A 22,754-nucleotide genomic window follows, 5' to 3' on the forward strand; every position below is an offset into this window, starting at 1 on the left:
GGAACAAATGACAGCAATATACTGAAACCCGTCAATAAATAATCGATCAGATTGAGTTTGGTGTTGCACGGATCTCGAGTGAAGTTGGGTGGCGAATTCCTTAAAGTGGCAATATGTCAAGTAGCTCGCAAGGGAATTCTATTACGTTTCATCATGACAATAGCTAAAACAGTCGTAAAGAGGAAAGATGCATGTTGGAGAATATCTATTGCTGCATCGCGTGGCAACAGTGGCTATGACTAGGTATACATAGTGAACCCCTTCGATGCTACATCCCGACTGTATATCTACCAAGCGATTCTAGCCAACAGGCCTTTCGGATACCTTCTAACAAAAAACTTTCTAGTCTCATCTAACAATAAAAGGCCAATAGCGAAAGTAAAAGGTATGAAAATATGTTCGACAGGTACACCCTATAACATCCGAAATAACGTTAGATCTCGTTTCATTGATGAAGGGGTCAGATGGTCAAACTCACTCTCGTCAAGAAAGTATGTTGGAAAAACGGTACATAACTAAAGAAGAATAAGAACACAATTGAAGCTATCATAGAAGGTATAATCCAATAGTTTCTCTTATTTTCGTCTGACCATTTGAAGGGATTAAATTGTAAAATACTTAATCTCCTTGTTCGCGTTGCTAATAAATTACCGAATTGCATACCGACAAGAGTGAAGAAGTAGCTTTTTGGGTCAAACAATCACAATCAGCTCCTCCAGTATCTCTTTTCGAGTGAAGACTCAACGTACATCGATTGAGCTTTGCTAATGGCTTCGGCATAAGCATCAGGATCGTATTGAGGTGGAAGACCACCGTAAGCCAATACTCTGGTGATATAACAATTCATCAGTATTGACGCTCATCAATATTGACTGAAAGTTGGGTGGGAGATGAGCTTACAAATCGGAAAACTTGAATCCTTCTTTATTCAACCACCAAAAACTCATACTCATAGCAGCTAAACTCTCTAACAAACCCAAAAATCCATAAGCATGTAAGAGGAATTTCCAATCAACTAATTTATCCTTTTTGGTATTTCTCGGTGGTCTATTCAATAAACCAGCTTCAGGCTTTTCAAAACACATTGATATTGCAGGTAGAACATCCGTTACAACACAAATGATAATCATTTGTAAACTTGATAAGATTTGAGGCAAACCCAATAAGACATTAAGTAGGATAGGCATGAGTTCAGAGAATGATCCAGCTGGAAGAAGGTATAAGCATGTCTATAGGGCAAAGACACTGATTAGCATAAGCGAAATGGTCACAACAATAGGAATTTACTTTTTTCAAATTATCAAATACCAATCGTCCATATTCTACAGCGACAACGATAGAAGAGAAAGATTCCAACAAAATCAAATCTGCAGCTTCCATAGCTACATCGCTTCCACCTCCCATAGCTATACCTACATTTGCAGCTTTTAAAGAAGGAGCATCATTAACTCCATCTCCTGTCATAGCTACTACATTTTCTCTCTTTTGAAATTCTTTTACGATCCTTAATTTTTGTTCAGGTGTAGTTCTTGAAAAAACAATTTCAGTATATTGACAAATTTGTTCCCATTGACAATCGTTCATTTCCATTAAATCGTTTCCTGTTAAAACTAATCCTGGTGTAACGTTCAATTCCTCTCTATCATACAGTTTTATTTGTTCAAGGGTTCTAGGTAGATCTTTAAGATAATGAAGGTTGTTTGAAGTTATAATACCACATTGTTTAGCAATTGATATAGCAGTTAAAGCGAAATCACCTGTCACCATGAAAAATCTAATTCCAGCTTCTCTCATTATACGAACTGTATTTGGTATATCTTCTCTTGGAGGATCAACTAATCCCACCAGACCCACAATGGTGAGTTGTTGGTTCAAATCGGTATTTATAAAATCGGAAAATTCAGGTTGGTTGAATGAATATTCTTTAGGTATTGATGATCTCGGTATAATTCTTTTAGCAAGTAAAAGTACTCTTTGACCTTTTGATGCCCATTTTTCTTGAACAGCTGTTAACTTTGAAATGGTTTCTTCTGTTAAAGGTAGAGGGGGACCTCCGCTAGGATCGTTGACGTGCGAACATCGTTTCAGAAGAACATCTGGTGCACCTTTACACATGAGCATGAGATCATCAGGTCCGAACTCGTTATATGAATCGCAAGGAGCAGGGAAAAGAGGTGATTTGGCAGATGCTCGTCGACAAAGCTAACATAGATAATTAGCCCGAACGGTAGGGCCTAAGTTGAATCATAACTAACCTTGAGCATGTATTTCGTCTTGGAATTAAAGTTGATCTTGAAAATTTCGGTCCATTCGCTGAGCGATTCCTTGACTGGTCTTAAAGATTCGGCGCCTCGGAGAATGGCGGAATCTGAACGACAAATCATCAGCTTCTTCACGTTGGGATGTTACAAACTTACCAGTAGCATCACCATTTACCTTCCTCAATGTGATTGGTTGATCATTCGTACTTTCATCGAATTGAGCCGCATTACAAATCCCCATAATAGCGGCCATTTGTGAGACTACATTATTTTTATCTTTTCCAGTAATGATTCTATCCCTAGCTTGAGTAAGATCCATTTCATCATCTAAACAAGCTAAATTCGTCACTGTCATTTTATTTTCAGTTAATGTACCAGTTTTATCTGAACATAACACATTAACTGATCCAAGAGTTTCAACAGTCATTAAACTTTTACACAGTACTTTATTATTAACTAATTTTTTGGCTATTACTGCCAACGAGATGGTAACACTTGCTGGAAGACCTTCAGGTATAAAAGCTACACAAACCGATACCACATCGATTATAAGTGTTGGGACCGTTATGAACCCTTTGTGCTTTTTATTTAACCATGTTGCCCATAAAATGATGACGATAGTAGCTATCGTTAAAGCGCAAACCACGATAATAAGTACAAATCTGAGAATCTCTTTTTGAAGTGTTGTCAGACTTGGAGCACCAGTCGAAGAAAGTTTAGCAATTCGACCAAATACAGTCAAATTTCCAGTTTGAACGACAACACCTAGAACATCACACATTAGCATAAAGTCTTATTTACAGTAGGGTGACCCACCGACACCTGATCCACTGACACATAGTGTACCTTGCATACCAATATTCTTAGTTTCAAGCAAGTTTTCATCCGTCATATCAATCGTCGCTTGTATGGGTTCCGATTCACCAGTCAACACACTTCGATCCATTTTCAGATCGGAAGAAACATCTATGAATCGTATATCGGCAGGCAGCTTGTTACCCAATGACACATAGATGATATCTCCAGGAACAAGCTCCTTGGCTGCAAGTTGTGATTGAACCGAGTTTCGAAGAACAAGTACTGCTGATGGTAAGAGACCCGAAATGGAAGCCATAACACGGTTGGTCGAAAAGTCTAGTGCGTTAATGAATTCCGTCAGCCAGCGAGGCCAGATTGAAGGATTGAGTACTGACCTTGCCAGGCATTCTATATGGATCAGGACGTTGTCCAAATCGTCAGCACGACACAACATTATGGCAATTCAGATATAGCACCACTTACAAAAGCCGTCTGGACTATGATCACAATCAACAAGACAATGGCGAGTGCCAAATTGGCAGGAGCAGGGTTGGGCTCCCCTAAGGGTTTCCTAGGATCCTGATTCAGCTAAATGTTCGCAACCATGTGATGCAAGAAGCACTCACCAAGCGATGAAACAAAGTATAGAAGCTATCAATAACAAACTACCAAAACCTCCCAAAACATATTCGAGCCATCTAATAGGCATTCGCACCAATTAACGTCTCTACTTTCCGTCCATAACGCTTTTTTGGACTTACTTTAAAAACAAATTGGGTTTAGGAGGATTTATCTCATTTAGCCCATATTGACTCGATTTTCTCTTGACCTGTTCATCTTCTAAACCAACTTTATCATTAACACTTAATCGTTGTAAAATATCAACAACAGAATATTTATGCCATTCTAATTCAGCTATTTCTTTAGCTGCTCCTTTCTGGACGACAGCAGCAGCTTGACGTTGTTGAGTATCCGTCACATCGATGGATAATGTCCTTCAAGTGGCATCAGCTCCCATTGTTCGGTGTCGGATGCATTGGCTCACCTGAATTCCCCAATCATACGACTAGCACTGTCTCTTCTTGAACGAGTGGCTCGGTTCATTCGATCAAGACCCAAAGTATTATCTTGGTTAGCATCTCGAATAGTCACACTTTTAAGTAAAGTTGGAGTATGATGAGGACGAGATTCAGTATCGAATGATTTTTTATCAATTGCACCATCTCTTTCTATGTCGTCTGGTAAAGTCATTGTAGGTAAATCAATCACCATTTATGGTTTGATATGAGCAGTGAAATCAAGAAGGATCAGGCTATAAGAGGAAGGATAAAAGGTAATTATGGGCATGAGTACACTTTCGATTTATACATGTTTATATATCTTTTCGATTTTACTAGCTTGCTCAAAGGTTGTCAACAATTTACACATGAAATTATAGTATCCAACAAGCATCTCTACAAGTTGAATTTACAGGAGATATTCTGGTTCGTCCTTTAGTTTCCCTCAACGACCTACTTGAATATGAGCGATTTTTATGTTTCGCATTTCATATGCAGTTAATGCACGATCGCGCCTTCAGCTATGCTTAAGACTTTGCTACGTTAAGCCTATTAATTGAGATAATTAGTCAAATCAAAATGTTGTTGAAGGGTAACAACCAATAGCGTAAATTATTTTTACCCGCCTCTTCCCCTTGATGTTTGGTTCCAAATCCCATACAAGCCATCAAATTCAGTAATCAACGACATTGACTAAAATTAAACCTCAAGATGCCCCGAAAGTACACAAACCAACCAAACGAAAATACCTCAATCAACTCATTGAAGATATTAAATTATCAAATTTCCCCACTTCTTTCCAAGCAAAATATCAATCAAAATGTACCGCATGTTGATCGAAAGGGTTGTAGAAACGGCAATATTGCCCTACACTGATGGAATTAACACGCGATTGAGCGATTTTCGATCACCAATGTAAAATTCGAAAATCAAGTTGAAATTGAAATATCTTGCCATTTTAAGCACGATTTCATATCCGTATTGAACGCAACTGCGAAACTGGAAGGAACCCAAATCAATCGCTTCGTGTGATTCTGAATGGAATCTTTGCAATCTTGATATCAATTCACGTGTCCGGAATTTGCAAATCTTTTTTTACCTTTACAAGATCCAACCAGAAATTCACCTCAACGCCCTTTGACTGAGCGGGATTTTCGTGCCTAGACATGTGTCCCGTTTCAGGACTTTTTTCGATCGACGGAACCAAACAAATCACTCAGCGCTAATGGCGAGACTATCAAAATTATTTGCTGAAGATGCAGCGAAGGATATTGAATGCTCTGAAGTTTGAGAATCGCCGCGTCGTGCAAGAAATGAAAATAACTTGCAATTGATTACATGCTAATGAAGATGATATGGATGACAATAGAGTCAAGCTACAAACAAATACCAAAAATACGAATGACTATATAATTACAGATGTGACAATAGGCTACTTTAAAGGATAGGACCGGCATTCTTGACTTCGGCAGTAATGTCTGCTTCGTATTTCGAGAAAGCTTTTTGGAACATACCACCCAATTTTTGAACTTCAGCATTGAAGGCGTCTTTTGATGGCCAGACTTTTACTGGATCAAGAATTTCAGATGGAACACCTTCAACGGCTTTAGGTATGGCAAGGTTGAATATTGGGAAGTTTTCGAATTCAGCTTTAGCCAAAGTACCATTATGAATAGCATCTACGATTGCTCGAGTGTACTTCAATGGACATCGCTTTCCAGTACCGAATTTACCACCTGTCCATCCAGTGTTGATTAACCAACAATCCACCTTGTTCTTCTCCATTCGCTCAGCTAACATCTTAGCATATCTACCTGGGTGCAGGATGATGAATGGTTGACCGTAACATGTTGAGAAGGTTGGGGAGGGCTCGACGATACCGTCCTCGGTACCTGGTGTCTTGGAAGTATAACCAGCTACAAAGTGATATTGAGCTTGTTCCGGTGTCAATCTGGATACAGGTGGTAAAACACCGAAAGCGTCACAAGTCAACATAATGATATTGGATGGTTGTCGATCGGCGATACATGGGATTTTAGCGTTAGGAATGTATTCGATAGGGTAGGCACATCGAGTGTTCTCGGTGATAGACACATCATCGTAGTCTGGTCTTCGGTCTGCAGGGTTATAGACCACATTTTCAAGGATAGAACCGAATTTGATAGCGTTGAAAATTTCGGGTTCCTTCTCAGCCGAGAGGTTGATGGTCTTGGCGTAACAACCACCTTCGATGTTGAAGACACCGGTGTCAGACCAAACGTGTTCGTCATCACCGATCAATAGACGATTGGGATCGGCAGAGAGAGTTGTTTTACCGGTACCAGAAAGTCCGAAGAAGAGGGTGACATCACCATTATCGCCTTTAGCTTGGTTTGCTGAAGAGTGGAGTGATAGTTGACCGAATTTTACAGGTTGCAAGTAGTGCATCACTGAGAAGATACCTTTTTTCATCTCACCAGCGTACTCTGTACCGAGAATGACCATTTCCATTCGTTTGAAGTTGACTTCTACGGATGTGGTGGAAGTCATACCGGTGGTGAATCGATTGGCAGGGAATTGACCAGCGTTGTAAATTATGAAATCTGGTTCGCCAAAGTTTTCGAGTTCTTCAGCAGTAGGTCGGATCAACATGTTGTGCATGAATAATGCGTGGTATGCTCGAGAAGCGATGACTCGGACTTTGATTCGGTATTTAGGGTCCCAACCAGCGAAACCGTCAAACACGTAAACGTTCTCTCGGGTGTTAAGGTAATCAATGGCTCGTTCTCGATTGATCTCAAAGGTGTGTTCGCTGCGAGGTGTGGGTCAGTAAGTAGGCATTCAATCTGAGAGAATAAAAAACTCACTCCATCTTGATATTTACGGGACCCCACCATACATCATCTTTACTAGTCTCCTCGTATACGATTCTCTTATCCTTGGGACTTCTACCAGTCTTCTTTCCTGAAAAGTTGATGAGAGCACCACTTGAGGAGATCACGGCACCTTCGTTAAGAATGGCATCTTCATATAGAGAAGCGATAGGAGCATTTCGCTGTGATCACAGTATGAGCGTCCATGAGAGGCAGTATAAGCGCGACAACTTACCTTGATGTGAATCCTATCAAGGTCGAAACCAGCTTGAGAGAAGTATTTCAATTCTTTACCAAGGAATGTATTTCCCTCGTTCTCATCGTGTGCGTGTCTTCCGTGTACCATTTTGGTTATGTCTGTCAAGGGATATAGGCGGTATTGAACTGTGAGTTTCGAAAATAAAGATTTAGCTCAAGTGCTCTGGATAGCTATAATACGCTGAGATATGTATGGAAAAAAGGAAGGCTGGTAGTGTCGCACGAGCAAATGTGTTGATCGTCACGAGATGTTCAACAAAAGATAACTCTGAAACCCAGTGTCACATCCGGATAATGATTGAACCGGATCTCCAATTGAACTCACCAGTATCAGAAAAGTCGGAGGTGCTTTGACCTGAGATATATATTGATAGCTTGAGAAGAAGAGAAAGGGGGAGAAGTTTCTTACATCGGAAAGAGAGTTCTTATATAGATACCTGTGTTGTATACGGTAGAGCGAAAGAACGATAATTCGAAATCTAATACCCAAAATAGGATGCTCGTCATTGAATCTGGCTGATTTATCCCGAAGCGGGCCTCCAATTATTTCGAACGGAATCTCCATTCAATCAATTCACTATTAAATCACCACGTTTATTTTCGAATATCATTTATTATACATCGGTGAAATCGGTATTGATCGGTTGAACCTATTCTTCATGTCCAAAACATGGTTTTACCCTGAATGAAATTTGCTCTAAACCGATAATCCGACGATGGATTCGAAAATCAAACGAAATTACTTGTATTCGAAAATAATTTCATTTTCCGGTTTTCCCCGAGATGATACAAGTCGGAATTACCGTTTCTTACCGAGCGTCTCAGTGACGATAGTTCTGTTCGAGACTTTCGTGCATCCGGACATGCCGCTGAAGGAGGTTAATGCGAAGATATCATCGCAGAAGACCGCCAAAAGCCAGTAGAACGTGTAATGCTACAAGATACCCGTCTGGACCAAAACGATGGGCTAGAGTTCGGCTCTGCGGTGTCAAGAGGGAATGGAAATCGCGACGAAACATGTTAATTGACTGGCATGATATGTATATGTGCATAATGTATGAATGGCATGAAAAGCGAAATACAGCGCGATGAGATCCCTTGACCTATGTATCTACCCGACTACTGACAGACATGTTTTCTAAATGAGACTTTCACCTTCGAGCAACATGATGATAGCTAGAATAACACAAAAATATTAGCCAAACGTCCCACGATTCCGTATAAGCATCGAATACTCACAGTGAACAATCTCAGGAACAGTATCGTGTCTAAGATCACAAACTAAATCTGCATCTGTAGGAGCTTCGTAAACATCATCCACACCAGCCAAATTCTTGAGTTCACCAGATCTTGCTCTCTTATATAATCCTCTTCTATCTACCTTTTCACACCATTCTAAAGGAGTAGCAACGTGTACTAAGAAGAAGTTTCCATTAACAATTTTTCTAATGGCTTGTCTAGATTTTTCATATGGTGCAACAGGAGCAGCAATGACTGCTGCACCAGCTTTTGTAAGTTCAGAAGCGACGAAAGCGATTCTTTGAAGGTTGATATGTTTTTGTTCAGGTGTAATAGCTCTATTTATCTTTGGATCTAAATCTCCTCTTAATTCTTCACCTAATAATAAAGATACAGATCTTGAACCTTGTTGTTGAAGTGTAACTTGTAATGCTCGAGCGATAGTATCTTTTCCAGAATTGTGTAAACCACTGATAAGAATAGTGAAACCTTGTTGAGGTCTTGGTGGGTAAGAATCTCTTAATACCTTTACTACACCTGTATAAGAGAACCAATCTGGAATAGCAGCACCGGTTCTTAATCTGTTTCTAAGCTCAGTACCGGAGATATCGGCAGTGACTGTTCCTTTAGGTACTTCATCAACTGGTTGATATTCATCTGTACCTGGCAAGTAGGTCATAGCTTGGAATGGAACCATTTCGATGGATAATTCGTCCTTGAATTGAGTAACAAGTTCTTGAGCATCGTATGGACCGTAAAAGTCTTTTCCTTGAGAGTTTTTACCTGGTCCAGCGTGGTCACGACCAACAATCTATAACGCGACAGCAATCAATCCATATTCTTCGCTGTTGCCAAAGACGTTTAACTTACAAAGTGGGTAGCACCAAAGTTCTTTCTAATGATAGCATGCCATACAGCTTCTCTTGGACCAGCCATTCTCATAGCAAGAGGTAAGAGGGCCAAGTGAGCCATACCTTCAGGGTAAGAAGGCATAAGAGCTTGGTAAGCTCTAACTCGAGTGTAGTGATCAACATCCCCAGGTTTGGTAAGACCAACTACAGGGTGAATAAGGACATTTGCACGTCTTTGTCTAGCAGCTCGAACTGTCAATTCTCTGTGAGCCCTGTGCATTGGGTTTCGAGTTTGGAAAGCGACAACTTTTCTCCAAGCCAATTTGTGGAAATGTGCTCGAAGTTCGGAAGGTGTGTATCGTAAGGGGACGTAATCGTAGTGAGTTGGTGCTGCGATAGCTTGAACTTTACCACCGACGTAGAATTCCTTTACAGTGTTGTGCAAGTATGCAACAGCTGGATGAGCGATATCATCGGCTCCCATGACGTTCTCAGCTTCGAGGTGCTTGTCGGGGGTGTAAATGTCGGAGACTAAGGGAATGGGGAAATCAGTTGGACCACAATTGCAGGGGGGAGCAAACTCACCAGTCAAGATAGCCAAAGCGGCATCATCTCGGGGATCTCTCAAAGCAACTCTAACACCTTCCTTAAGACCTAATCTTGAGATATCCTCTTGGGAAACATCAAGGGTGATAGGCATGGAGAAAAGGGTACCTTGTCGTTGACCGTGAACAGGTTCAAGTCTGAGGGTATCTCGGACTCTACAAGTAGAGATCAGCTCAATTCCAAGGGTAAGATTTCGGAACATCACTCACGAGATATAGTCTTTCTCAGTCATGAAACCTTCGAGAGGGGAGAAACCACCATTGAGAATGAGTTCAAGATCACATAATTGTCTCTATGATCGTCGCATTGAAACATTAGCTATTGGTTTTAGACAATTGATCACAGCTAAAACCACGTACCTCGGTAAGGAAGATATCACCTAAAGTTCGAGCTTCTTCTTGTAATTCAGAATGTCGAGGAGCATCTCTGACTATCAAATCTTTGAGAACACCACCGTGAGGAGCGTTGGCCATTTTATCAAAGTTATCTAAAGGGAGGTGGCGATGGTAAGTGCTAGGAGGTGCAGGATGCGGTTAATCAATTGAGGATGTGATTTGTCCTTTTGTTGAGATGATTTCTGGCTCTTAAAAGTGAGTGCCAAGGAATTGCGTGCTGATAGTAGGATATATTGATCAAAAAGGAAGTTGTACAAAAATCACCAAGCTGATTAATCTTTTCAAAGATGTGTGTTAATAAGGATTTTTTCTGAGTATTTGATTTTTTTGTTGTTAAGCAATTTCAACAACAAACGTCATTGATAAAAAAAAAATCTGGAATTATGAAAAATCAATGCATAAATCTATACATTCACCTGACATGACCCTGATTTTCAATGCTTTATCAGTTTTGATTATCTGGAATCACGGTTGATTTCATCTAACTACCATGTAAAGAGGAAATAAAAGTTGAGCACGCAATCGATTTCGCCATCGCTTAATTCCAAAATTCACGAATACTCGTTAACCTTCTCAAGGCACGGTTATTTACTTTTGATTTGGAACCCAACGCGGCTTATTTCGTTAATTCGGCAATTGAACCAAAACATCAATAAATATCAGTATTATCCGTTCTCCCCCTACCGAGACATGCATTGCAAGACCCATTTGGTTCATTGGTGATCCTGCGGTTACTTGTCTAAGTGTCAAAGAGACACTTCAAACAGACGTTTATGGCATTTGGAGTGTATTGACTTCTGAACGAGAACAGTTTGATCTACAAAGGTGGAGACTCTGTTCGGCAATCAACATGAGGTAGGCGATTGTCAGTGGCTCGGAAGACCGAGATCCAACTAATGGTGAAAGGACTCGATATTCACGGTCAATGCCTTTAAGGACACGATCAATCAACGGTCAAAGGACTCGGGGTCAATCCCTTTCGATCTGACCTGATCTTCCGAGTAAGACAGATATGCCCTCGAATATCCTGATCGCAAGACTGTGATATAATCTTAGAAGAGACTTGTGAAGCGAGAATACGCAATTCACCGAGGTGAATTGTACCTCGCACGTTATGATCAGAAGGGCAGTGAATCGTAACACTTCAAACAAAAGTAGACAAATTCTCAAGAGCTGCAGTAAATCACATCCAGACTCAAACCCACTTTAGCTGACTCTCATTATCTGCCCACGACCAACCGGAAGATGCGCTAAAGCAGGAGAGCTCCGCAAACGAAGGATCATTTGTATGTCGACTTAGTGAAGGAACAAGCTGGACACCGATTGTCGATATGATGCTGCACCCCTACTTTGATCCTGCCTGCCTTGGTTACTCTTCCGATGAATTGAGGTTCTGGAAGGACAGGGATTTTGAAGCATGAAATCGAATTGCGCGATTTTAACCAAAGGATCATGTAAACGGAGATAGACACTACTTTTTTCTGCTGAAATTTTCCTTTTCTTCTTCTTATCCTGATTAGAGTAGCAGGTTTGTGGCGTCAAATTGTCTGAAGATCAGATTGTTTGAGCTGCGCAACATCGAAAAATTCTCTAGCTCATTCTTGAAGCCACACGCAGGATGCTTACGGGTGGTGTTATTCTTGGTAGTGTATCGCAGATGCCTGATCAGGTAAAACCTCTCGAAGAGATGTCCTCAGCTAAGTATATTTCTATACTCTACAACGAGTCATTGAGCCGGTGAAGATGACCTGAGGCCAAAGGCATCAGTGATACCAGTGCAGCATCTGATCGACTTGAAAGGTTCCTTCAAGATAGCCAAAGTCAGACCTAAACAGTGAGAATAGGCAATTGCGAAGTGTCATTTTTTTGACCGACAATGGGAAATGGCAAGAATACTTCACAATTTGTCAAAGACTCCGAATTGTTCTGAGCCGTTATACAAGGAGACCGACCCAAATGTAAAAGGCTGGCGGAAATGTGGGAGGTGATTTACTACTCACCTAAGAGGATGTTCAAAGTAGGCAAGCTAATGACTCGCTCTCGTGTTGCGCAGAGCGGATTCGAGACCAGGTGAACATCCTCAAGGATAGGGATAAAGCGCCAGCATATGTTTCCAGCTACCATGATTATTACGTAGTGCGGGTCTCCCTTCATGTCACATCTATCAGACTTGCCGGTCTTGTAGATTGCCTTGCTACTCACCTTTACATATCCTACATGGAATGAGTATCTTCTGGTTTTGTGCATAGACCAGTCAGTCGGGTGATAGCCGGACATTATTTTGAGCACACCCAGCTTTCCTCTGCAAGACGACTGCTATACCCAGATGAGTTCCTAATCTCTGCTCAAACTCCGGGAATAAGTGAGGCATGAAGGTCAATGACGACTAATCGCTCAACGCTTGATTTAATCTCAATAAGCACCTTATTTGCTCGTTGTAAGTAAACCCACTCTCCTACCCATAAACACCTGAAGATGCTGATAATTATAATACATGTCCTTCCGAGTGAGCTTGTTCGATCACTCAAAGTACCTTATCTAATACAAAACCTCTTACATGCCTTCCCAAATCGCTTTAATGAGAAATTGTGTGTCCACCATGTTCATGTGCTGGTTTTGTTGCAAAGTAATCGTCATATATCACGTAAGCGGTGAAAGCGACGATTGCGGTACCTAATCCTGGAAACATTCCCCTGCGAAAGAGTGTCAGATGTCAGTTAGAATACACCCATCATGCTGGAGACTGAATCCATTAGACTAAGCGTCTGGTTTACATTCAAAGGGACGGAATACGATAGGAGAGGAGTTGGGAAAATGTTGTGTGAGAATGACCACCTCGCCATGTACTTTTGAGCTACTCTGAACTACGACTCACCGGAACATTGCTCGATTGCTAAATATAGGTGACTTCCTCCATGCTTCTCTAGCAGCCCATGGATCACGATATTGTGGACCTGGCATCTGTGAGGTTTGATTTGGTAAATCAGCAAATGTAATAGCCAGATCGTATGAATCTCCAATATAACGTACTGTTGTGTGCTGTGACTTTACTGATGGGATGTGGGGGTCGGCTTGGTAAGTATTTTAAGAGTGAAACTTGATTAGATTGGTGATGCAAATGATGATAATGTCAAAATATCATTCGAGCAATAGCAATTCGCTTGATGCTAAGCATAGATCTCATCTCACCATAGTAGACTACGGGGATGCGCGGTAATTGATGAATGTGGCGATTTAACCTATTTTTACCAATTTACGCTAGTCTTTTTTAGTGCCTTTGAGCTATTTCACCTGGATCCATGCCATTTACCAAGTTTACTTGCTCTCGACGTCTATCACCTCTACACATATCATATAATCAGCTTGACACAGTCTCAACACCTTGGTCAAATCTACACTCGGTCATCTGTATCTATTAGCTGGGAGGAAATCTCTCCGAGTTCACTGGTTACTGCTCCTCTAATCACAACGCGACTCTGTTTGTGTGTAATACCGCCGCTCATGACAAGAACTCAATTAGTGGCCTGTTAATTCACCTTGCGTTTTCTTTGGCTTAATTGTTAAAACGGAATATCAACACCTCATGTCCCTCCGGTCGCTGAGGGACACCCTCTACTCCCTTGCTGGGTCTGCTGTCTCTCAAGACTCCTCAGTCGAGATTGACACTGAATCAGTATGGGTAGCAGCTGGGGAAGGAGTTTGGTCAGATGGTATAACAAATGGTAATGGTCTGTTCGGATGGCGGAATTTGCTTTCACCTTTTGGCTTTGGTCACTCTCATCACGGACATCATGGTGTGACGGATTGGAGAAATTTGTTCTTCTGGTTAGCTGTCTTTGCTATTCTGATAATTTTCGGTAAGTCTCACGTCTTTCATCTTATGCACAAAGTTCGTATGTAAAAGAAAAACAGCGAAATCGGTCTCATAAAACAAAAGGGTGCCAACTGACGATGGATATTTATGTCGGTCAGCTGTGATAACGAATCCAACAGAATCGTCATTCCGGGCTCACTTGACTGAGCTTTCCTTCAGAAGACATCTAGCGGATATCAGACGATCAGAAATAGATGAAGTCTCTCCCCTGACAGATGAACAAGCCCAACTTCCTTCTACTTCTCCTTCTGCTCACTTGATCGCTTCGGAAAATAGAAGAGGATCGTTATCTGGACCAGGGAGTGAAACGCCTACGCATACAATAGCACCTTTCAGATTTGCCAATCACGTCGCCATCTCCCTACGAACCCCCACATTACTATATCGTTCGTTCTTGATCTGTTCAATTACCATAACTTCACCACTTACACCACCTGCTTATTTATCGGATCCAACACCTCCCCATTTGACAAAAGGGAAACATTCTGCGCACTCCATCAAGGAAAGATATGTTTTATGGTTCGGATGTATGGGACACTGGACTCTGATCGGTCTCATACCGACTAGTGTAGAATGGGCCTGGAAACTGCTTCGAAGGGGTGAGAAGGAAAAAACAAAAAAGCGGAATTTGGACAAAGCTGGAGTAATAGAGATGAGGGCCATTCAGAACAAGGAAGACTCTGCACCGAGTGGTATGTGGCGTCTTTCTTTACTTCCTCCTTCCAGTGCTGACGTGCAACTATGTAGTGAAAGGAGTTATCGGACATTCTCTCACTGGAACCAAGGGAATGCGACGTACTGATTCAAGCTCCAACCTGGCCGACTCCTTACCTATACATGCTCATCCTGCCCAACTTACTGCCGGCCCTCTATCGCCCGACTCGCGCCGCCCGTCTCTTGTAAATCTTATCGCTTCACCACCTTCTGCCATTACCGTGGATTCTCCAGAAATTGCCAATTCCCCTGCCGTAATCGCGCTGAAAGCCGAATTGATTGCTGCTCAAACGATTCTCACAGATTTACAGAGTCAACTCACCTCGCATGAACAGTCAGTATCCGATGCCCACGGTCATCTTCAACGGAATCTAGATGACATACGACATCGTCGGAAAGAGGACGATACAGAACGTCAGGAACTGAAGTCGCGCACGAAGAGTTTGGAAGAACAGAAGAGGCAGGCCGAGGCTGCTCGGCGGGAAGCTGAGAAGAAGCTGAAAGCTGCCGAAGCTCTGCGAGATGGGTTGTTAGCGAAGATATCTAGTTCAGAGAATGAAATCAAGGAACTAAAGGGTAATATGGAGACTAGTGAAAGAAATGTAAGAGTAATACAGGAAGAAGGAGCGAAACATGTTGTCTTGACACAATTAGCAGTTGAAGAACGTAAGAAAGAGATGGAAAGTGTAGATAATGAGATTACGGAAATCGAAGATCGGAATGATGAGTTGAATACACTTATCCAAAATGCCGAAGAACGACTAAAAGCTATAATCGAAGATGGTGAAAACGCGAGGAAGATAGGACCAGAGGAGGAAATGATGATGATGGCTGCTGCATACGAAGCTGCTGCGCAAGAAGGGTACTTGCATAATGGTTATCAACCGAACACAGGTCATCATGTACCGCCTCCGCCACCCGGTCCACCGAATGGAAGAGGTGCCCAGCAAGAACAATGGCAATCTCAAGCAGCGGCTTACATGGCAGAAGCTGGAATGCCCCATTTGGGATATGATTACACTGCTAAACCGGCTCATGCAGGCTCAACAGGATTTGGCCATTTATCCAAACATCCTAATCCAAATTCTGCTTCTTCAAGGGATTTAGAAGGTATGCGACATCGAACAGATATTTCGGGATTCGAAGATTTCGGGCCCGGTACTGCGTTTGCACCTCAACGTTCAATTACACCTCAACTGCCAAGCGATTCTGAATCTGATATATATAACCTCGACCCAGGTTCTCCCTACGGTGGCTTCTCTTCTTCTAATCTCTTACCTCAAGGTCTGTTCAGATCATTAGAAGGAGATCAGACCCCTTTTGTCAGTGGAGATGAAGGATTACCTGAATCATTTGAAGATCCCCTTACTTTTGATCTCGATCGACCCATTTCGATTGAAGATGCAGCTACCCAAACAAGTACAACAGTCACTAGACTGGAACGACAAGTCGCCGGAGAAGAAGATGAAGGGTCATATTCTGCTAGTGACTCCGGATCTGACAGCTCTCGTGAGGATCATGACAACGAAGATTGGAAATCACCTTTACCTGAACCCAAGCAACTGAAGGACGCCAAGGAATCAGCATACAAGCGACTTAGCGCCAATTCTTCTGCTGTCAAATTGCTCCCAGGCTTAGGTCAACCACCTTCAGCTTCACCAGTATCCATATCTTTAGCCAACAACAACAGCACTTCACCCAGTACGATATCTGCCCTACCCAACCTTTTACCTAGTTCAAGACGGTGGTTCTCCGGAACTTCATCTAGCGATAATCTTCATTCAGGAGGATTTGGAGGGTTCATGCAACATACGACCTCTAACGATTCACTAAACCTCCCAGGATACGAAAGTTCACCGTTTGCACCTACTTCAAGTGAGAAAAAGGCATTAGCTTCCGCTAAATGGCAACCGTTTGGTGGAGGTATGGGATTAGGTAATAAAAAGTGGTCAGCTTTCGGTGCTCCTAACAATAATGAAGAAGATGCGAATGGTGGATGGCCTGAACCTTCTCCTCCACTTCACAATGGTCAATTGAATGGAGTTGGAGAAGATGATAAAGGTGAAGGCAAGAAGCCATTTAGGTTTTTCTCTTTGAGAGGTAAAGCAGCGACTGGAAGTACACCACCTTAGTCGCTCTTTTACGTGATATTGAGATCGAAAACATAATGGGAAATCTGTTGTTTTTGGAATGGGTATTATGGTCTAGTCCTTCTTGAGGTCGCTGTCGTTCATAGTCAATCCTAAGGGATCTTTGATATCAGATGCAAGTAGTGTCAATTGCTGAATCTCGGTCGTCGAGTGAATCAGATCGACGGAGATGCCATCTTTTCGGATTTCTTGCTTAACGCTATTGCATCAATTACCAAGGATCTGATCTGAACTCCTATGATGTCTTTGTGCATTCGTTATGATAGTTTTTACTGTAAAGCATTTTTACTGTACAAGCATATTGTAGAATCGAACAAAAACTTTATAATTCAGATTGAACTACTGATATTTCCTTTATCAGAAGAGAGATTGGAATGGCATTTCCACTGTAGGTTGAAGCCTATCATCAACAATATCATTAGCCTACCGCACTGACATCTGAATTCGTAAAGTGTCAACTTACCAATTTTGTTCATCGTAAATTGCACCTTCACCTTCAATCATATGAAAAGTATAAATGAAACGAGTTTTATCAGAGAGATTAGGTGGTGATTTATGCATTACATTACCTGTAATTTACAGCCTTTTTTAAATCGCGTTTGCTTTTGTTGAATTATAATTAGAAACTTACCATGTATTAAAACTAATGTACCTGCTTTACAACTTGCTTCTTTCCATCCATTCATTTCATCCCATTTTTCTTCATTTTTTTGTACTTCAGGAACATCAATGAATGTAGTTCCTTTTCCAGATTGTTTTCTTATAAATCTTTCTGAAATTCTAACTTTTTTATGTGATCCAGGATAAAATGACTAAATTGTGATTTGATCAACTCTCTATAATGATTTACAAGAAAGTAATGAAACTTACTAAACATCCATTTGAAGGTGTACAATCTTCTAAAGCTATCCAACAACCTATAGCACTTGGAGGATCGGTATATAAAAAAGTAGAATCATTATGACATGGTACTGTGTTTAAAAAGCAAACGATTTGGTCAATATACTTTATCAAAGTAATAATGGAATGAAAGAAACTTACCAATACCACCAATTTTAGGTTGTTTACAAATTATCATACTTTGTAAAACTTTTGGTTTTTTTTGTTCATTTAAATCTTTTGCAACATTTATTATATTTTCATTTTTTAAAGTATATTTATTAAAAATTGGATTTAAAATTGCTAATGCATGTCCTATTTTATTAATTGATCTTGAAGGTTCAACTAATAATTTAGCTGGAGTTTCAATTGTAGGTTTTGTTATTGATGTTGGTTCAAGAAAATATCGAATCTGTATTTTATTAGTCTTGTATTATCATATGAAAAGACAATGGAATTGATGATTAATTGGATCATATACCAAAACATACCTTATCATTCGATCCAAGGAAATAATCATCTCCTATATGTTCACCATCAGCTGCAGTTTGAAAAGTTGTCTATACAAGTACCTTGTCAGTTTGAACATTGATAATGTTGTTAATCACTTTTCAATCTAAAGATGACACTACTCACCATTGGATGACCTGTAATATCAAATTCATTACATAATCTCTTTGCTTCATCTAACATCTCTTTCACTTCTATAGGGGAGAAAAAATTTGGTAATAAAAGGTACCCATCATCTTTCCATTGTTGAAGTTGTTCAGTAGTCAATAAATTCAAATTTGACATTTTTTGAGAATGTTTTGAATAATGGAGAGATGAAAAGAGATAAATATCAACGAATGAACACACTTGTTTATATCCGATGCGATGAAAGGTAAACAACCCCGCGTGCTTGTATGATACGTTTGATGGCGATGGGAAAAGAAGTAATTTCGCAACTTTAATTAAGGAGATTGATTGATGTGATCACACCGAGGCATCAAATGAGATGAAATGATGGATTAAATTACCGAAGATACTAGTAACACGGATCTACCAAAGTAATTAAGTTGGATTGATTATACCGATAACCCGCTTGATAAGGAATGAAGCGATCGGGAAAAGGAGTTCCCGGAGAAACTCGTCCAACGGTGGAGGTAGTCAGTCCGCTGCTTAATTTAAGATGAAATATCAATACATACATCAATCTCATTGACTGGCGACCCCTTTGTGTATCGAGGTAGAGCGGTGGACTAGACACACAAGCCTAATTGCATCTGGCAGCTCGGCTAGGGGACTCGGTAGATGCTCTGAAGCTCAAGTCAACTATAGTTAACATCCTTCATTTGCTAAATCTGCTGCACAAATGATATCATAAGGATCAACCAAATTAAGCATATACATTTTCGAGGTTGTATACATATGTTTTTCCCACAAAACAATACAAGAATCACGTTTACGAAAGGCGTTTAGCCATCGGACCAACTACGAACTACAATTTCATCTTAGCATAAGGTACGCCTGAAGATAACCCTCCATCTATCGGTATAGCTTGACCGTTGACGTATGAGGAATCGTCTACAAGAAAACACAGCATACAAGTTAGCCTTTCGATTGCCGTTGTATGCTCTTGAGCATGGACTTACCCGATGCTAAGAAAAGAGCTACTTGTGCGACCTCTGTATATGCAAAAACACCATCAGTACACTTTGGCACGAAATAGGTGAAAATCAGCAGAACCCACCAGAACCTAATCCTTGCCTATGTGCAGGATTCAGTACACCCATTTTATCAGACTTCCCAGCCGCTTCAGCAAGGGTAAACATTCCTCGGGTCATGTCGGTCTACCATTGTGTCAGTCCGTATCCAGACTGACAGAGATATACAATGCGAAGCAGAGAATAACATACCTCGATAAGACCAGGACATAGAGCATTGACCCTGATGTTATACCCAGCCAGATCATACGCAGAAGTCTGAGCCATTGATACGACGGCCGCTTTGGATGCTGAGTAAGGTATTGGTCCAGCATTGGCTTTGAGACCAGCGACTGTATATATCCACCTCAGCTAACAATTTTTTGACCAAAAGGTAAAACAGAATGTAAGAGTAAACTCACTGGAAGCGGTCAAAATGATACTTCCTCCAGGAACGACCTTTCCATGCTGTGGTGAAACATTTTTCATAGCTTCCGAAGCGTATTTTATTGCTACAAAGACCCTAAATTGACAACCATGAATCAGCTGTCATCGTCTCCAAGCTATTGGACATGAAGGAGGCTGCTCACCCTAAAGCATTAATCCTCATGACCTCTTCAAACTCTTTCTCATCTATCTCTTCTACATTTCTAGCCAATGATTTCAAATCACCAATAGCCTTGTTGACATCCATCTTAGTATTGCGTGGACGGATTTGAGATATACCTGCATTCGCGAAGAAGAAATCCAAATGACCATCCTCTGATATGACTTGAGATACTAATTTTGAGATCGCTGCCGCGGAAGCTGCATCTGCTTTCACAATAGTTACCTAACCCCTTCACAAATCAGCAAGAATCTTTCAGGTATCTAACGGATCCACGTGAATCCAAGCAGTGTGCATATTGGTTGACATACCTTGGTGGATGGATAAGTGGTTTCTAACCATTTTTTCAGATTTGGCAAAGCGGAATCATCGTAATCTACCAAATATAGATGCTTTGCACCTTTTCCATTGTCTGATCAACACATTTCCTGACAAATGTAGTCAGATGCTCACCTTCTCTTGCAAATAGCTTAGCAGCGGCAGTCTGTCATGACATGTCAGCTCATCCCAAACACGACTGACGCATATCACAGGATAACTTACTCCTATCCCGCTTTCAGGTCCTACTCCAGTAATGATACCCACTCTTCCTGTAAGCTTCTCACTGCCTTTCGTGATTTCAGATCGGGTTTTAACGCCTTCTAAAGCACTTTTTCTGATCTCTTTGAATTGAGCTGAAGAGCCAGGTCCACCCCGAGCTGTCCCAATAGTAAGACCTTCCGTATTTGCTATGGATTCTGGCGAAGACTCAAGCTGATCATCAAAGGCATCAATGTCAGTACTTTGTTGTAATCTATAATTGACCATAATGGTCCGGGTTGATATCCTGGTAAAATGAATTCGGGATGAATGAAACGAATAATGGAGGCGTGTAATGGGTAACATTGCCCAGCTTTGTGGGATATGATTCATGAAATCCAACAACTGTAAGAGATATTCGACTTACATCTTTATGATTGCTTTTGGTCATTTTTGATGGTAAAATGTTGATTTTATACTTCTTTTGATGGTGAAATCAGGGGATCTATAATCAAAGGACGGTGCGCAAGGGCTTGTGCGACGACGTTATACTCTGTCCCCTTGACGATGTTTTGATATATTCGATCTCCTCTCGTTGGTGATCTTCTTGAGGAATTGAGAAGGATGAACTCGGATGCATGTCCAAGTAAATATCATATGAACATCCTAGAGTAGTTACTTCTTGTAATTCGAATACATGTGCTGCTTTGCTCGGCTTCTACATACAACCGGACGACAACCGGTCTAAAATAACTTCTCCGAACATTCCGGACCCAACGTATGTCACGTGTATGAATGACCTCCACTTTGATCTCAACGTAAATTCGAATGATAAGAAACGTCATACACCGATACCAGAGAGAATCGCAAGGAAAACCAATCCATCAAAGTATAAAGCAGCAGTCAAATCAAGCATCATCTTGCTTTTGATATTGAAATGAATATATAGATGTTATCAAACATTAAACAACCTTTTTGTAGGAATTTATCAACAACGTTCAACAGACAAATCATCAGAATGTCATCTTCAACTACGAACACCGCTACTTACAAGTTCAATCATACCATGTTCAGGATTAAGGATCCAAAAGTATCAATCCCTTGGTATGAAAACGTATTGGGTATGCAAGTAAGTTTAGCGATCGATCATTTAATGTAGACGAACAGGACCTTCCATTTGGATATACACTTCAAATTAATATACAGAAGCTGATTGAAATTATCAATTTATAGAAATTCAAAGAATCACCAGGAGGTGATTTCACCAATTACTTGTGAGTGATTCATTTGAGTATTCTCCAATACATCCTCATTATATAAATTAAATTATTTAATCATCTTATTTTAGCCTCGCTTTCCCAGGTGGATTTGGAGATAAAGCAAATGCATCAGATGATGAAAAAGCTGCTATCCAGTTGAACAGAGAAGGTGTTTTAGAATTATGTCATAATTGGGGAACAGGTAAGATTAATTTGTTTTTTACTCAAAAACGATCTAAATATACAAAGCTAATAATTTTTATTTATTTATTTTTCAATAGAATCTGATCCTGAATTTAAAGGTTATGCATCAGGTAATGATGAACCTGGAAGAGGTTTTGGTCATATTGCTGTAACCGTTGATAATTTAGAAGCTGCAGTTAAGAGATTTGATGAATTAGGTGTTAAATTTAAGAAAAGACCTGAAGATGGTAAAATGAGAGTAAGTTGTTTTCTCTTCTAAGATCTCAAGTCAAGTCACAAGTGCAGTGATGTGAGGTTGGTAAGGAGAGGTCGATCAGTGGAACTGAGGGGAGCTTGGGAAGGTTTAATTGACTGAGGTGAAGCAAAAGGACAACATTCTTGACGGACTAGAGAAAAGCTTCAAGATGAAAAATCGTTAAACAAGTTCTTCGCTAATTGCCCTGATTCTTAGCACATCGCATTCATCTATGATCCTGATGGATACTGGATCGAAATTTTAGCTCAACAAAAATAATTTGATAAGAAAGGTAGGCCAAGAACGGATA

General features: G+C 40.7%; 8 protein-coding genes across 8 annotated transcripts; 2 read left to right on the plus strand and 6 right to left on the minus strand.

Annotated features, from left to right (window-relative positions):
• Window positions 1–287: 287 nt before the first annotated feature.
• On the minus strand, window positions 288–4,310 carry I206_105954 (uncharacterized protein; the record flags this gene model as incomplete). The annotated part of the gene is made up of 13 exons (XM_019156507.1): window positions 288–413; window positions 479–683; window positions 750–827; window positions 901–1,229; window positions 1,288–2,202; window positions 2,256–2,368; window positions 2,418–3,026; window positions 3,078–3,395; window positions 3,455–3,467; window positions 3,543–3,630; window positions 3,686–3,757; window positions 3,821–4,054; window positions 4,105–4,310. The coding sequence occupies 13 exons, from the start codon at window positions 4,308–4,310 to the stop codon at window positions 288–290; spliced, it is 3,306 nt and encodes a 1,101-aa protein (XP_019010309.1).
• A 1,244-nt stretch (window positions 4,311–5,554) lies between these two features.
• On the minus strand, window positions 5,555–7,315 carry I206_105955 (phosphoenolpyruvate carboxykinase (ATP); the record flags this gene model as incomplete). The annotated part of the gene is made up of 3 exons (XM_019156508.1): window positions 5,555–6,908; window positions 6,964–7,151; window positions 7,205–7,315. The coding sequence occupies 3 exons, from the start codon at window positions 7,313–7,315 to the stop codon at window positions 5,555–5,557; spliced, it is 1,653 nt and encodes a 550-aa protein (XP_019010310.1).
• A 1,050-nt stretch (window positions 7,316–8,365) lies between these two features.
• Window positions 8,366–10,396, minus strand: I206_105956 (sulfate adenylyltransferase; the record flags this gene model as incomplete). The annotated part of the gene is made up of 6 exons (XM_019156509.1): window positions 8,366–8,403; window positions 8,467–9,277; window positions 9,337–9,848; window positions 9,903–10,078; window positions 10,133–10,215; window positions 10,283–10,396. 6 exons carry the CDS (start codon window positions 10,394–10,396, stop codon window positions 8,366–8,368), a joined length of 1,734 nt encoding a protein of 577 aa, XP_019010311.1.
• Window positions 10,397–12,893: 2,497 nt separating this feature from the next.
• Window positions 12,894–13,279, minus strand: I206_105957 (uncharacterized protein; the record flags this gene model as incomplete). Its single annotated transcript, XM_019156510.1, has 2 exons — window positions 12,894–13,011; window positions 13,194–13,279. 2 exons carry the CDS (start codon window positions 13,277–13,279, stop codon window positions 12,894–12,896), a joined length of 204 nt encoding a protein of 67 aa, XP_019010312.1.
• A 622-nt stretch (window positions 13,280–13,901) lies between these two features.
• Window positions 13,902–17,038, plus strand: I206_105958 (uncharacterized protein; the record flags this gene model as incomplete). Its single annotated transcript, XM_019156511.1, has 3 exons — window positions 13,902–14,175; window positions 14,291–14,884; window positions 14,940–17,038. The coding sequence occupies 3 exons, from the start codon at window positions 13,902–13,904 to the stop codon at window positions 17,036–17,038; spliced, it is 2,967 nt and encodes a 988-aa protein (XP_019010313.1).
• Window positions 17,039–17,413: 375 nt separating this feature from the next.
• Window positions 17,414–18,730, minus strand: I206_105959 (uncharacterized protein; the record flags this gene model as incomplete). The annotated part of the gene is made up of 7 exons (XM_019156512.1): window positions 17,414–17,456; window positions 17,520–17,625; window positions 17,688–17,868; window positions 17,927–18,027; window positions 18,098–18,347; window positions 18,427–18,495; window positions 18,572–18,730. The coding sequence occupies 7 exons, from the start codon at window positions 18,728–18,730 to the stop codon at window positions 17,414–17,416; spliced, it is 909 nt and encodes a 302-aa protein (XP_019010314.1).
• Window positions 18,731–19,415: 685 nt separating this feature from the next.
• On the minus strand, window positions 19,416–21,034 carry I206_105960 (uncharacterized protein; the record flags this gene model as incomplete). The annotated part of the gene is made up of 9 exons (XM_019156513.1): window positions 19,416–19,501; window positions 19,570–19,602; window positions 19,668–19,767; window positions 19,834–19,973; window positions 20,043–20,143; window positions 20,211–20,452; window positions 20,539–20,627; window positions 20,681–20,711; window positions 20,771–21,034. The coding sequence occupies 9 exons, from the start codon at window positions 21,032–21,034 to the stop codon at window positions 19,416–19,418; spliced, it is 1,086 nt and encodes a 361-aa protein (XP_019010315.1).
• Window positions 21,035–21,764: 730 nt separating this feature from the next.
• I206_105961 (lactoylglutathione lyase) lies at window positions 21,765–22,723 on the plus strand (the record flags this gene model as incomplete). The annotated part of the gene is made up of 5 exons (XM_070203217.1): window positions 21,765–21,875; window positions 21,980–22,020; window positions 22,095–22,207; window positions 22,287–22,447; window positions 22,661–22,723. 5 exons carry the CDS (start codon window positions 21,765–21,767, stop codon window positions 22,721–22,723), a joined length of 489 nt encoding a protein of 162 aa, XP_070059318.1.
• Window positions 22,724–22,754: the final 31 nt, after the last annotated feature.

Source organism: Kwoniella pini, chromosome 8 (genome assembly GCF_000512605.2).
Source record: "Kwoniella pini CBS 10737 chromosome 8, complete sequence".
Taxonomy (NCBI): Eukaryota; Fungi; Basidiomycota; class Tremellomycetes; order Tremellales; family Cryptococcaceae; genus Kwoniella; species Kwoniella pini.